This window comes from Corapipo altera, unplaced genomic scaffold (assembly GCF_003945725.1).
Source record: "Corapipo altera isolate COAL_440 unplaced genomic scaffold, ASM394572v1 44, whole genome shotgun sequence".
Classification (NCBI taxonomy): domain Eukaryota; kingdom Metazoa; phylum Chordata; class Aves; order Passeriformes; family Pipridae; genus Corapipo; species Corapipo altera.
The window spans coordinates 7,077,004-7,093,768 of NW_020884880.1; the positions used below are offsets into that span (position 1 = coordinate 7,077,004).

The 16,765-nt window shown below is 37.2% G+C and overlaps 1 protein-coding gene across 10 annotated transcripts in view; it reads right to left on the reverse strand.

Moving 5' to 3' along the window:
- The window catches only part of DGKB (diacylglycerol kinase beta), a 387,634-nt gene that overhangs the window by 69,500 nt on the left and 301,369 nt on the right, over positions 1-16,765 (reverse strand). For all 10 annotated transcript variants that reach the window (XM_027639264.1, XM_027639265.1, XM_027639266.1 and 7 more), the window contains one exon: positions 3,786-3,876. In XM_027639264.1, coding sequence (XP_027495065.1) covers positions 3,786-3,876 — 91 coding nt within the window. The remainder of the gene's footprint in view (positions 1-3,785; positions 3,877-16,765) is intronic.

The window sequence follows — 16,765 nt, forward strand, 5'->3', positions numbered from 1 at the left end:
ATTATAATGCACACACATCTTCTTAATTCTTCTAAGAGCATAAATCTGGACAAAGAATTATTTCATCACTAAGATTTCCATTTCATATTTGCTCTTCAAGAATTAAATTTTAAACCTGTAGATTATATTCATACACAGAAACCTTTAAAGTCAAAAGACATCTGAAAGTGGGTTGGCAGTTGTGGCAACCACTGTAAGTGTAACTTTTTAATCACACTTTTCTTACAAGAAAAAAGGTATAGGACTTCACTGTGATTTCTGGAAGCAAATTTGTGGTTGCCCCCTATATTTTATATGTATTAAATACTAAGATGATTTATTTTGCTAAAAATTCTGCTCATGTGTATGCTCACTTACTGCTATACATTCTAGATAAACAGATATTAATTTCATAATTAAAAGTAATCTTGTGTAAATACCCTGCAGGCCTCAATGAATCAAACACATACTGTGTGTCAGGCCTCCCACTGTCTTCAAGTGGAATGTACTGGCTGGATAATTAGATAGTACATATTTTTTAACCTTATTTGCATGCATATTATATCTTTTGCACACTGACAAGCAGCAGTAACAACAAAAGTCAGATTACCACAGGGAATTCCCACAAAGAAGTCTTCATTTCTTATAATTTGCAGCCTAAATTAAAATAATTTGATCTTTGACAAGGATGAAATGTCAAGCAGAAGGGGGTCCTCTACAAGCCACGGCCTGTGGCTTCTGAAATCTGCCTAATTTATGTCAGTCACTTCTTAATACATATTTAAGTATTACACGAGAAAGATGATAAATATGCAATCTGACACCTTTGGTATTTCCCTGCTGTTAATTTATAAAGGTCTGGCGTCCCCCAAACTGACTGGAATTATTTAAATAAAAGACGAATTGTGAAATAGAATGGCGCGGGGTCTAGCTTCCATTTTCACTCAATATTGAGCACAGCAGGTAGTACACTAACACAATTATGTGATGAGGCCTCAGAGTCCCAGAGTGATGAGCAACTTTCTGAATTAGGAAAGAAGACTTTCTTTTGTTCATATACAGACAAGAAGTTTGCACTACAGGTAGCTCTGTTTTGTCCTAACACATTCATATACTACAACAACAAAACACAGATGTGTTCTGCTCTTTTTTGTTTCCTTTTTTTTTTTTAAATTTCAAATAATGCAACAATGCTGTTAAAAATAAAAGCATGTTTTTAAAATGTGGAGCATGCCTACCTAGATCAGAAAGAAAATCCATCTCTTTTAGTTCTTTTTTGCCTTCTTTCCTGGCCTCAGTCACTTTTTTGATATTATTATTTATACTTTATTTATTATATCAAACATTTTCAGATCATCTCTAAATTGAGAATATCCATATCTATGCCTGAAAAGAGCTGAGATTAAGGCTTTGCTGTGTAACCAAGGGCAATATAATGCCAGAGTATGTGAACATTTTAAACTCCTTTCCCTTACCCATTAATACCAGGTGGTATAGAAGGTTTACACTGGTCTGACAATGCTTTTACAGTGTTGCAGGTATGATCCATCTCATCCCCGCTTACACTTCATCTCTACCTATTCTCATTAAATACCTTTCACATACCCTTCTTTTTTACTGAAGCAGAAATAAAGTGCAAGTTCTTTAAATTGTAAAATCATCAGCCTTGTTTACTGACACATTATTATTAAAAATAAATACTTAATTTTGTCCTAGTTTGTTTGTTTGTTTTTTTCCATTTTAGTTTCTTTCCCTTTAGAACCTATGTTTTTCTCCTCAACTTCTTGGATCCCAGTTTGGAAACAAAAACACATCTTACTTTGGATAACATAAGACTTGTGTCCAACTTCGTTCTGCATTTCACACTTACACAAGAAAACATGCACAACATGAGTCAAGGAAAACCAATATCAGGAAAACCAATCTTAATTAGGTTAGAAATCAAATATAGGGTTGAACAAATATTTGTCCATACAACGTTTGATCACTGTCTCAAAGCTCAGAGATACACAACCTTAATCTTCCCGGGCTTCAAAATTTGGCTGTATAGCAAACACATTCTTTGTGCATTATATTGAGTGAAATATGGTCTCATACATTAAGTTCTCATTTACAGTGACATCCCCAAGTACAGGGCAGCAGGTTAAAAATTAGATTAAAACAGTGCTACTTCCAAATGTTGATAATGTTCAAACAAGCATATTGGCATGCATTGTAATTTACTCATTGTAAATAAATCTGCAGATAACTACCTCCTACCACTTCCTGTAAACTTTTGGAAACTATGCTTTTTGTTCCTAATTGTAGGACTAATGATAATGACCAGGATAGATGAAGTGAATATTAACAAACGTCTCATATACCGGCAATGTAACACTATCTTGGTAATAATAGTTATTGACATGAACTGGTAATAACTATACAACTGGTATCAGCAGCACCACAAACTCGTATACCTACTTGTTTGCTTTGGGATGTCAACATTAAATCACCCTTTCAATGGTTACAATTATATAAGTTCACCTCTTAGTATGTATCAGGATATGTATGATTTTCACCAGATGTTAATATTTTATTGGGAAAGCCTCCTCATCAATTTGAATTTAATCAAAAGGTACATTTAACTTGCAGTATATTCAAACCTAATCAAACCAGTAAGCATTTCTTCCAATAACTAATGAAATATCTTTCACACACTGTTTCCCCAAATGCACGTTTGTGAAACACTGTCTTGGGAATCAAGGGGGATTTGTTTTTTCTAGGGCTTCTGGTTGATGTTTTGTTTTTATTATATTTTAATCCAACCTGTGAAGAGCATGTTTCCACTTTAAGAAGAAACATAACAGGATAACAGGCAAATCTAGCCCTGCAGGTCTTACAGTTTCAGTCTCAGTACTCTTTGCTACTGTTCTGCTACCAGATTCATGGTCCCTTCAGATCATTTCAGACTTCACCTTTCAGGAGGCTTTGACCAGACTCTCACAGCTCTCACCATACCTCTCTGAGTGTCTCATGCTACTACACAAATACTCCATTGACACGTGCAGTTCCTCATTACTATTGGAAAGGAAAAGCACCATAAACCTCCTGAGAAATGATTTCATTATTTAACATAAATTCTCAAGTTTGTACTTTCACTCATTTCACATTTTTCATGTACTTATTTATAAACATCAATCCCCCAAAGATTTTATGTAATATAGCCACTTATTCCATCAGCCATCAAAGTGGCAGTGGCACATTATTTTAAATTCCTATTTTGTCTGTAACTATTCTGCGTCTTTTCAGTTAATGTTCAATGTATAATGGAAAGATGACCCCTTGTGCAGAGAGAAAAGCTATTTAATGAAGGGGAATGATTCAAAAAAATACATATATTCTTTAACCTTTATTCAGGAAAGTAAGTACAATTTTAGGGAATTGAGTTTTAAAGGTTATAAAATCTTGGGACCTGGAAATAATAAGATTTTTTTTTTATTTTAATCCTGCAGCAGCTCTCACTCCCTCCAACAGTCTTTCATTTTTCCATCTGACCTAGCCACACTCCCTATTGATTTCTAATGCTATACTTCACCTCTTGACCTTGTCTACTGTATTAAGACTTCACTAATCATCAAACTGAACTTTGTTCCAGTGTTCAGGGCTACACTACAAATAGACACGATAAAAATAATATTTTGGAATATAGGGTCGAAAGGATGTGCACTCCTTTGCCTTACTGGATTCAGGCACTCTGTACCCTTGTTCCCTGCATTTCAGCCAAACTAGTGACATTTCAAGGATAAAGGCAACAATTAGTTTCTTACTTCTATTTCTACAGATTCATGCAGCTTCTTACAGGTGGCTGAGAAAGTTTCCGAAGTGCCAAATTCAAAATACCAAAATTTGTTCTTCATTCTGAAACAAGAAAAAAAAAAAAGAAAAGAAAAAAAGAAAGATCTTATTCACTATCAATGTGTGACAAAAGTGATCATCCTGTCTTCCATTATAAGTAATGGTAAAGGCTTGGGAACATGTGACATCCCATTTTAAATAGATGAGCTCATAATTTTCAAAGCTTAAATGTTGGTGTCAAGTTGTATGATATCCCCTAAAGGGATCACAGGAATGTGTTGAACTGACAGGTTCAAATGTACCTTTGACTTTTCTTTTTCAGTGACTATCAGAATATTTTTTATCACTTAACCAGTGACATGGCTCAGAAAAATGTATCGATTTTATTTTATGCCTTACACCTACAATATGATTTCTGATTCACAGTTAACATCTCTATCCTGCAGAGTAGTAGAATGTGCAAGGGCAATCCAATCATGAAGAAGAGGTAAGACAAAAATGTAGCTTGCCTTAAATTAGATAAAAGTAAAGGCAAATGCCTTTACTGTGCATGATGACAGATGAGTTATTAGAAGAAAATAAAAATTCCAGATCTAATAATCTTTAGATAGTTTGCAGTAGAAGAGCTGTATTATCAGGTAATTCGCTCACAGAGACATTTTAAATGGGCAGTGAGACCTGCATCTTGAAGATCATTAACAGTTTCTACAGGAAAATAAAACTGTATTTAAAGCTAGTAAATTGCTGAGTTTATCATGACAGCAGGCAGAATTTACACTTTTTTTCTTCTTAAATACATAAAGACTGCACTTCTATTTTACCAGATTTACTGCATACTGTTCAATACAATCAGGACACAAATAGCACCATTTCAAATAAGTATGTGTACTTTTTTTTAACTCTCATGAGTAACTATTATTTTGCAACAAAAGAAAAGCAGCTAAAAAAGAGCAACAACAACAAAATACATTGAATAAGAATTCATTATTCACACTTAAGAATCAGATATGAACTCAGTTTCTCCAATTTTATAAACTATTCTCTGACACAGGCACAGCACAGCATGTTTGTAACTTGAAAATGACTGAGTCTGCATGACTTAGAAGTGCAGAAGATTGAAACACAGATGTAGATGACTGTAAAACATGTCAGCAAATGTACAAACCCTACCTAGTACTTATTTCAAATTACACATACAAGTCTACTTAGTCGTTCTTACAGTCCACTTAATGACTCTTAGAATTACAAAGGGAGAAGGGGCATTATTGTACCAGCCAGTTCCAGAAACTTGCTGGCACAAGAGCCAGCAATTCCTGGTGCAATATGAGAAGGGTGTATGGGTGTCCAACCTGGCAGCCTACAGAGAGTGGGGAGAGAAGAATAGTAAGGAACTGATACATTTCTAATGAAAAAAGTTACAGGAATTTTCAAAGGTTTTTATGAAGAAAATCTAAAAGTGTTAGGAAACAATTTTTGAGAACCTGCTCTGGGCTAAATGGCATATTCTCAAAGGAGTTCCAACAACAGAAATGTTCAGGCCAGATTCAGCATCCATATTTCATGAATCCATGAATGGAAGTGATCTGATGTATGTTCCTTCTATACCTGCAGATTAGTTATCACACTGAAATACTGACCTGGGATCAAGTGCTCTATTTGCGTCACTGTACATGAAGAAATTCAGAATCTTTTAGTTTCCAAACAAATGTGAATCAAGTCCTGAATTTCCATTGGATCCCTCTGGAAAATCTGGATGCAGCTATTATCCTGCTACTTTCCATGCAGGGACAATGAATAATGAAAAAAAATTCCAACACCAAAACCTTGATGTAAATATTCATAAAAATAAATTTTTTTTATTTGATCCTGTTATTGAGTAATAAGCCTTTGAATCTTCTCCTTTGATAGCCTTTCCTCTTGTGATTCAGTGACTTTTATCCCAAATGAAGCATCTTTTCTTTTTCTTTATTGAAGAGACTGCTTTAAATTGACTCACTTATTAGCACTCTATATAACAAACTCTTTGATTTAAACAGTTAAAGTAGGCATATATTTTAGAGCCATTCAGAATATGGTGTCAAATTCAAGTACTTTGAGTTCAGCAATACAAAACTCATCATTGTCAATGCACTCAAGGATTACTAGAAAAATCTAGATCTATAGATCTAAAACTTGTAAGATCATATGACAGAAGATTAAGGAAATATATCAGGTGAGGTTTTGATGGTTGATGTATTTCTTGTAATTGTAATACAGCCTATAAGATTCTATTAGGCTAAAAAATGTAGTCTTGTGTGCCTATGCTCCATTCTTGAGTTGACTATATCTCTGTTTTTAAGCATAGAAAGACAACTTGACAACTTTTCAAGTACAAAGATAGATGTCGATACAAATAATTTTATTCTTCATTTTCAAAAAGATTTACCAACTTCCTTTACAAGCCATGAAATAGATTAGATTCCATGTTTTTATTCAAATGCACTGTATCTCTTATTGGACAGGAAATTGTATTGGAACTTTTCTTACAGATACAAAACAGAGTTGAATAAAGAAATCCAGAGAAATTATACTAAAGTTTCTATAAGCAAGACAAGTCTTATTATTCTAGTAAATACTATATTTTTTCTAATAATTTAAAAAAACCCCTTTAAATCTGTATCTTCCACTTGCATTCCTCTTTCAAATAGGTGAAGCTCATCTTCTTATCAAGACAGCAGCACACAGTAGAAGAATCCATTTAGAAGATTAATGAACTGCTCTTAAGGCCATTCTAATTTCTTTCACAATGGTATAAGTAAATTTTAGGTTGGTAAACGAACACATGTTTAATGACAATTTTGCCACATTAAAACTGTAAGAAACTGAGTCACAGGCTGCTGTCATGTATATTTTCTCTCACTCCTAGAGAAGCTGATGATTTCAACTTTTAATAAGACATGACCAGAAAAAGTTGAAGTTTGTTTCACTTAAAAAAAAAAAGCGCTATACAGTAGTACTTTTCTTTACAACACTGGTTTTGTTGGAATAGCAAAGGGAATAGACTATTTTACAAAAAAGGGGTTTTTTCCCAAGCTTCAACGTGTTTAGTGAAATTCTTAAACAACTTTATGTTTGAAAATACAGTATAAATAAAACCTCAATCATGATTAAAAGCTGACCTATCTAATCTTGTTATTGTATTAAAATATGTCAAAATATACAGCCTATGGATGTACAAACAACAAAACAAAACTGTACTTCGAGAACCTAAACACCTTTTATGCTGGGAGTGTTCCACGTCTTCAGGTATTGGTCAGTTTTCTGATAAGTGGAATGACGTTCTTTAACAGGGATGAAGCAAATTCTCAAGACAGTATAGAGAGGCAAACACTGCAATTTCTTACAGCATTTCTATACTGTGGATAAATATCAGACTTAGAAACTTGGATATGTTTTTTGAAAAAGATCAGACTAATATTTGGTAATCAAGGCAAAATAATCAAAATAGTCTGTAATACAGGTTTGCTCCATTATCAGTTAATCAGAAACCCCCCTACTGCTAAAACTATTTTATATAACCTTTCTGATTAAGCAATTAAAAGGCATGTCATTGAAAAATTGTCCTGTATCTAAATATGGAAATAGTAAATACTTTATTCAACACCTGAAGAGCATCTATACTTCATTGCAGTATGCATACTCTATCAAAACATGCATAACAATAGACCAGTTATAGGCTGCTAATAAAAGGTCATGACAATAAAAAGAGGAGTATTTAAAAGTTAAATAACAAATTCATATTCTGACATTAAAGGTCTACACTTTGGGCAAGAGTTTATTGCTACATTTTTAAGTTTGTCACACTTTCTACCACATCCTACTTACACTTCTTATATTTACTATTTCATCACGGCTAGGCTTCCCGAACAAAGGGAAGGGTTCTACCCACATTTGCTGCAAGCGCGTTGGTGGCTAAAGAGGCCAATGGGAGATAGACATGTCCGGTTGCAAAAGGCACAGCAGAAAGACTCCTTGGACGGTATCAGCAAGACACAATTCTTTCTGCATTGTCTTTTCTCCTCGAGAGTGATCCTGCATGCGTTCTCAAAAGAAGCAGCAGCGTTATGGATAGTGTGTTTCTAGACCTCCCGATTGGAGGCCAGAGTAGACCAGTGATGAAGATCAATGTGGCCGAGGCTGAGATGTTGTTTTAGGGAGTCCTTGTATCTCCTCTTTGGGACTCCTCTCTTGTGGTAGCTGGTGGTAAGTTCACCATAAAGCAAGATCTTAGGGAGGTGGTGGTCCTCCATCCTGCAAATGTGCCCTGCCCAGTGCAGCTGTGTTCTCAGCAACATGGCCTCAATGCTTGTAACTGCTGCCTGTTCTAGAACAGACGTATTGGTCACATAATCTGACCAGTGGATGTTTAGGATTGTACGGAGGCAGTGTTGATGGAAGTGTTCTAGGAGTCGCAGGTGGTGGCAGTAAATCACCCATGATTCGGAACCGTATAAAAGAGTAGACAGCACTATGGCTCTGTAAACACTGATCTTCGTACTTTTCTTTAGGTGTTTATTTTGCCAAACTCTTTTATGAAGTCTTCTGAAAGCTCTATATGCCTTTGCTAACCTGTGGTCTATCTCTCCATCAATCTTACCGTCTGAGATGAGGCTACCTAGGTAATTAAACTGTTGGACTGATTTAAGCTCTGATTGGCCAGTGGTGATATGGGGATGATGGAAGACTTTCTGAGGTGCAGATTGATAGAGAACTTCTGTCTTCTTTAAGCTGACTTCCAGCCCAAAAAGCTCAGCAGCCTCAGCAAAGCAGGATGTTTAATGCTGCAGAGCTGCTTCTGTGTGAGTGACGAGGGTGTCGTCATCAGCGTAAAGCAGCTCCTGGATAAGATGATTTAAGGTCTTAGTGTGGGCCTTCAGTCACCTTAGGTTGAATAGGTTTCCATCGGTATGATATCAAACATAGATACCATCATCATCATCAAGGTCTGCCATGGCCCTTTGGAGCATCGTGCTGAAAAAGATTGTTAATAGGGTTGGTGCAAGAATGCAGCCTTGTTTCACACCATTGGATATTAGAAAGGACTCAGGAAAGTGCATTGCCATATCTGACTTGGCCGTGCTGATCCTCATGAAGTGAGATGATCATTTTAAGGAACTTGGGGAGACATCTTAAACTTTCTAAAATCTGCCATAGACCTTTTCTGCTCACAGTATCAAAAGCCTTGGTGAGATCAACAAAGGTTACATAGAGACCTTTGTTCTGTTCCCTACACTTCTCTTGCAGTTGTCTGAGAACAAATACCATGTCTGTGGTACTCCTGTTGGCTCTGAAACCACATTGGCTTTCAGGTAGAATTCCTTCTGCTATAGTGGGTATTAGTCTGTTCAAAAGTATTCTTGCCAGGATTTTTCCAGCAGTGGAGAGCAGAGTAATACCTCGATAATTTGAACAGTCTGATTTATCTTCTTTCTTCTTATACAAGGTGATAATGACTGCATCACGAAGGTCTGATGATAGTACACCTTGTTCCCAACAGCGCACCACAAACTCATGAAATTTAGCACGGAATGCTTGGCCCCCATGTTTCCAGACTTCAGGTGGAATTCCATCAACCTTGCCAGTTTTCACCTGCTGTATGGCCTTAAGAGTTTCTCCCATAGTAGGGACAATATCCAATTCATTCTTCACTGGTTGTTGTGTAATGTATTAAAATTACTGAGTCTTGAACTACACGGCTAGTACTGAAGAGAGTCTGAAAGTGTTCAGACCATCAATTCAGAATGGAGGTTTTATCTGCCAGAAGCATTTGGCCATCTGCGCTGAATAGAGGGTTTTGGACCCGGTACGTAGGCCCGTATGCTGTTTTCAAGGCCTCATAGAATCCTCCATAATTTATTACATTTATTTCCACTTTAATGTGCAGTGTCAAGCTTCAATGACTTCAGATAAAAAATTCTACATCAGAAAATTTTCAACTGTAATTTTTATAAAATTTCAGCTGAAATACTTTGGCCATTTTTGAAAATGACTGGAGAAAAACATCTATATTTGCTTATATTAAGTGTGCTTGATAACATACACTTTGAACTGTTTTAATACAGCTACACTTTCTGAGAAGAGATTTTAATTTTAGCATAAGGATGGCCTTGCATCAAGAATATGTCTCTAGCCGTCTGCATGAAAATACATACAGAATTTAACTATATTATGACCACTTGGAAATAGATTCTGGGAAGGTTTTATTTTCAATATTCTCATATGGCAGTAAACCAAGAAATTTTTGTCTCTAGTTCTGTCAACTTTTATCCTTTAAGCTACACTAAATATAGAGATTTTTTTACCCATGAAAGTACTATAATTCTTCATTCTTCCAAGGTAAATTCCTTGAAAGGTCCACTGACAGGAAGCAATCTCTACCACAAATCTGTGCAAGAATGTCTGCTCACGGACAAGCAGAACTTGAATTCCTCCAGTAAGTATATCCTTTCCCAGAATATAATCTCTAAGCACTGCCTTCTGAAGACATTTTTTTAAAGGTATTCCAATTTGTTGCAGAAATACTGTTTCTCTGTCAGTGAGTGTCAAGAGTTGATCTCAATCTATATCATAAACTCATAGCTCCCATTCTAAGAGCAGCATTCATAAACAACAATGTACAGAATGTAATGAATTTAAAAGAGAAAGTAATTCTAAGGCCGGAAAAAAAAATACTAGGAAAGAAGCCATATAGAGTGGGTGTTTATCATTTCATCCACTATATGTCTGGAAGATGCTCAGACCCTTAGGTTCAGGCTATGTACTTAAAAGGAACAGGTCTCTCTACCTCCTTTTCTCCCTTTTCTTCCTTTTTCACTCTTTTGTCTTCTGCTACAAGCAAATGTGGAACAACACGTAGAACCACCTCTGCAGGGAACCAAAAATACCAGAAAAGTGTGCTGAAATGGAGATGCATTTCCAAAGAGGAGAAACTGTGCACAGCGCAAGAGGAAAAAGGGGCTGACAAGTATATGTGAAAAAAGAGGAGATTATAATCAGGGAAAATAGAGGAATCAAGAAAGAGAAGAATGAGGAAAAGACAGGAACCTAATTTCAAAATGCATTGAAGCAAAGCTGAAAAAAGTATGATGATAAAATACAGAAGGGAAGAAAAAAAAATAATCCTAAAAGGAGACACAAGTAAAACCACATATTTTTAAGTCTGAAAATACAGATAATAAGGTCTAAAAATGAAACTAGGAGTATAGGAAATGCCATACTGGGCAAAAAAGCTGAACATCTGTTCCAATGTTCTGTCACTGACAGTGGTTAGTACCAGAGACTTTGCAGAAGAGGGTAAAACTCCATGTAGTATACAGCTGGGAATAATCTAGCTCTATGGAAGGTTTATTATTATTTATGATTCTATCAAATTCAAGGAGGTTACATTTAGAGGAAACATAAAGAAGAATTCTTTTTGATGAAGGCAGTGAGACACCAGAAGAGGATGCACAGAGAAGTTGTGGATGCCCTGTTCCTGGAAGTGTTCAAGGCGAGGTTGGATGATGTTTTGAGCAACATGGTCTAGTGAAAGTTGTCTTTGACCATGGCAGAGGGGTTGAAACTAGGTGATATTTATCAACCCAAACCATTCTATGATTTTAATTCAGAGTTTGTGGCCACTTACATCATAAAGTGATATGAAAACGGTATGTATGGGGAAAATAAAAGTCTGTCTGGAAAAATAAGTATATTAAGGTGTGTTTGAAATTTCTGCTTTTGGTTTAATGACTCCCAGCCTGTAACGCATACATTCAAGAACAAGTGACAGGCACTCTTTGCTGGATTAAGAACTGGCTGGATGGCCAGACTAGAGAGCGGTGATGAATGGTGCCGCATTCAGTTGGCACATGGTCATTAGTGGTGTCCTCAGGGGTAAATGTTGGGCCCAGTCCTGTTTCGTATCTTTACTGATGATCTGGATGAGGGGATTGAGTTTAGCAAATTTGCAGATGACATCAAGTTGGGGGAAAGTGTCAATCTGCTGGAGGGTAGGAAACCTCTGCAGAGAGACCTGGACAGGTTGGATAGATGAGCCAAATGCAGTGGTATGAGGTTCAATAAAACAAGTGCCGGGTCCTGCACTTTGGCCCCAACAACCCCATGCAGTGCTACAGGCTGGGGGAAGAATGGCTGGAAAGCAGCCCAGTGGAAAAGGACCAGGGGTGCTGATTGACAGCCAACTGAACATGAGCCACAAGTGTGCCCAGGTGGCCAAGAATGCCAGTGGTATCCTGGCCTGTACCAGGAACAGTGTGGCCAGCAGGACGAGGGAAGTGATTCTTCCCCTGTACTTGGTACTGGTGAGGCCTCAACTTAGGAGTACTGTCTCCAGTTCTGGGCCCCTCTCTACAGGAAAGACATTGAGGTGCTGGGGTAAGTCCAGAGAAGGGCAAATGTTGCTGGTGAAGAGTCTAGCATAAGTCCTATGAGGAGTAGCTGAGAGAGCTGGGGTTGTTTAGCCCGGAGAAGAGGAGGCTCAGGGTGATCTTATCACTCTCTACAGCCACCTAAAAGGAGGTTGTAACCAGGTGGGAGTTGGCCTGTTCTCCCAGGCAACCAGCAACAGGACAAGGGGACATAGTTGTAAGCTGTTCCAGGGACAGTGTAGGTTGGGCATTAGGAAGAATTTCTTTATGTAAAGGGTGATAAGACATTGGAATGCGTTGCCCAGGGAGATGGTGGAGTCACTGTGCCTGAGGCGTTTAAGGAGTGACCGGATATGGCATAGTGCCATAGTCTAGTTGGCATGTTGATGTTTGATTACAAGTTGGACTTGATGATTTCAGAGGTCTTTTCAACCTAATTGATCCTGTGATTCTGTGAAGTAAAAATTTACAGCGTATTATATGTTGTAGAAATTGTACTTCATATTTCTGGTAATAAAAATAGGTGGATACATTGTATTTTATCTAACTAAATAAATACTCAATATCTGATAAAATAAAACTTTGGTTGATAAATATTTTAATGCATTGTACATTCAATATAAAGAATATTTTTATCAAGTCTCTCACAGACGTTTTCAACAGACAACATATTTTCCATCTTTTCTTACAGTTCATAAATCTATTATCTAGGTAATTTTATACTTAGGTAAAATGATTTCATTGCAGCACATAATATATATTAATAAGAATGTATGACTTTTTCTAATGTTCTTCTTTTCTTTCTACTTCTGTCTTAACAATCATATAATTCCTGTTCTGCTTTGTAATGAATCATATGCAAAGGTAAGGAAATAGCCAGTGGAGATGCACATCCATAAGAGATTTATGTGTGACTGGCATGATTTTAATAGAGATATCTTTGTCAATTTTTTCTTTTTTTTCTTCCATTACCAACTGTTCTTCTGGAAAATCTAAGTGTTAATCTACTATGGCACAAAGCATAAGCAGAGATTGTATAGATAAGTGAAGAAAAGTTAAAATCCTGATAGAACACTTCCAGTTTTACACAATAAATAAAATTTTCATATTATCATAAAATGATACCACCCATAGTTGAAAAGCTACCCCATAAATGCTTATAACACTAGGTAACACTGGGAGATCATTCCCCCTGACATTTATTAGTTCTACTGCTGCAATGCTGCATTTGACTCCATTTTTCTCTCATGCTTTATAACAGAGTTTTGCACTGTAGCTCATTGATCTGCATGCAGCTGGGTTGCCATCTCTGCTGCCCGTCTGCTTGCCCCCCTTCTCCAGCTCTCTGCCCAATTTTCTCAAAACTGTCTGCAGTTCATTCCATTTTGTAACTCCCATTCTTCCCCCTTGCCCTTTCTGTTCTAGTCCTGCCCTCAGCTGTGCTCTCACATCTGGCTGAGAATCCACTCCTGGACACCTTGCTCACTCAAACCACTTTCAGTAATAAACACAACTCATAAAGAGTTGCAAAAGGGCCATGCGACTTACTAGCTGAGGTATAAAAATATAGATGACATTTAATGCAGACAAATTTGAAGTGATGCATAGAGGAAAATAAAAAATAATTCTAATTTTACAAACAGTGATTAGTTCTCAAGGACAGAGTCTTGGGTTCACAAATAGCTGAATGAAGCTTTCCTCTCCACAAAGGGAATAATGTGGAGGGGGAGAGAGGAAACCACTTCTTATCTCAGGCTCAAACTATCCATTTGGATAAAATATTTGTACAGACAGTCCAGCTATCAATACCAGTTCACACACTCAAGTCAGGTGCTGATGTTCCTAAACATCATCTGTTGTCTGTATATTTGCAGATAAAAGGTGTAAAAAGGTGCAATGAATTCAACTGAAAGTGCTCCCTTTGCTAGGGTAACCAGAAAAAAAAACCAAACCAAACCAAAAACAAGAGCAACACCAGGTTAATAATCATATCCATAAGCCACAATCTTCACTTATTAGCTATGAAACCTGTTCTTGTTGGATTAACCATGATGCCTTTCTTACACACCCTTTTTACATTATAGATTCCAACAGAGAGAAGCCTACTACTAACATCTATACAGAGGAGAATCTTATCCTAAAATGCAAGTAAAAATGCCCATATTGAAATATAAGCAACATATCCCAAAAATATTAAGATTTTTGGACCACATGCTAGGTGCTATAATGCAGGGGGAACTCATGACTTTTGAGATGTGCCTTAGGTTGCATCTATTTTGTGCCAATATGCAACAGGATGTTCACAAGGAAAAAAGAAAAATATTACTCCCAAGTTACAGAAAAGTGGTATACTCAACTGTGACAAATTACTGTTTAACCTACAGCACCTGATATAAAACCTAGCTACTGTAAAACAATGTGATACCCGACTGACATAGCTTACAAGATATTCCTCCATGTAAGAGGATACTGTTTCTAATTTGTAACAGTAAAATCTCTTTTAAATAAGAAATTCTGATGCTTGCTTTAGAACACATTTTGTTTTAACAAATTTATTAGTAAGACCAAAAAAACACAGTTTAGTTTCTCAAAATACTTACTAAAAAAGTGTCTTCATTATATCTGTGACTTAATCTGTCATTTTGCTTCACTAAATGAACATCCCTGTTACATTTTTTGAATCTTTCATGTCCATTCACTATCATGAAGATTTCTGCTCTTAACATTTTACTTATTTTTATCCTCATATTTCTCCTCAGTTTCTTACTCAAATTCCACAATCTTGGGAGCAGATGCTGAGGCATCAATGACTCATTAATCTCAAGAGATTTTTCATCATGAACAAAAATAAAGTCCATAAACAGTTCCACATTTACCAGCTTCGATCATACTCAAGAACCAATGAAGCTCCTTTAAAAAGAAGAAAAAAAGCCCTTTCCATATATGTTATAATAGATCTACTATCTCAGAGCAAGGACACAGACCTCCCCATCTCATCTTTAAATTATGTCAGATAAATAAAAAAAATTTCCTTTCCCTTACCCACTAATATGGATATGCAAAAGCAGACATGACACTGAGCAGTACTTATATTAATGAGACCACTATTAAGACAGTTCAGAGGCTCAGGGACAGGTTTGAAGGAGCAACTCCTTATCGGCTGCTTCACATGCACAACTGTAGCTTTGTTTTGGAAAAAACCCAAACAAACCAGTTTTGTTTACCTGTAAAGTAGGTGATGATATGTAATTAAATATTTTTCTCTACCCAATATTTTAACTCTCACTGAAAAACTGAAGTATCTCAATACTGCTATTCAATTCTTGCCAAATAAATCCTCCCATTCCCTTAAAATGCTTGAAACACTATGCTTTATGCCATTCCCAAGTAAGACACAATGAGAAGATTAAGCAAAAATAAAATAAAAAAAAAAATAAAAAAGAAGTAACCAATCAAATGAGTCCTACATTAAGCTGCCTAATCTCAAACTGAAAACTCATCTTGTTTCAAAACACTTCACCTAGATAGTAGACCATCCTTCCCCCAAATCCTTCAAGATAAATGAAGTCTCATTATTTCTCATTTTACTTGCTAAAAAAGAATTTACAAAATATATCCTTGCAAGTATTTAGGTTAGACAATACATCTAAGCACCATTATACCTAGGGCTTTTAGTAACTTAGAACCACAGACGCACCCAAGATCTGAACCCAGTCCACCTGTGTTCCCTGTAGCACCTTAAATGTAAAAGAATCATAGAATCATAGAATGAACTGGGTTGCAAAGGACCTCTAAGATCATCAAGTCCAACCCTTGATTCAACACTGCCGTGGTTACTAGATCATGGCACTAAGTGCCACATCCAGTCTCATCTTAAAAACCTCCAGGGACGGTGAATCCACCACTTCCCAGGGCAGCCCATTCCAATGCCTAATTCCTTTCTCCGTAAAAAAATTCTGCCTAATATCTAACCTAAACCTCCCCTAGCAGAGCTTAAGCTTGTGCCCTCTTGTCCTACTGCTGGTTGCCTGGCAGAAGAGAGCGACCCCCACCTGGATACAATCTCCTTTCAGGCAGCTGTAGAGAGTGAGGAGGTCTCCCCTGAGCCTCCTCTTCTCCATGCTGAACAACCCCAGCTCCCTCAGACTCTCCTCATAGGACTTGTGCTTGAGTCCCTTCACCAGCCTTGTTGCTCTTCACTGGACCTGCTCCAGCACCTCAATATCCTTCCTGAACTGAGAGGCCCAGAACTGGACACAGTACTCCAGGTGTGGCCTCACCAGCTCTGAGTACAGTGGAAGAATCACTTCCCTGGTCTTGCTGGCCACACTGTTCCTGATCCAGGCCAGGATGCCATTGGCCTTCTTGGCCACCTGGGCACACTGCTGGCTCCTGTTCAGCTTCCTGTCAATCCAAACTCTCAGACCCCTTTCTGCCTGGCTGCTCTCCAGCACTCTGTGCCCAGCCTGTAACGCTGCCTGGGGTTGTTGTGGCCAAAGTGCAGGACCCGGCACTTGTCCTTGTTGAACCTCATCTCACCAGAATCA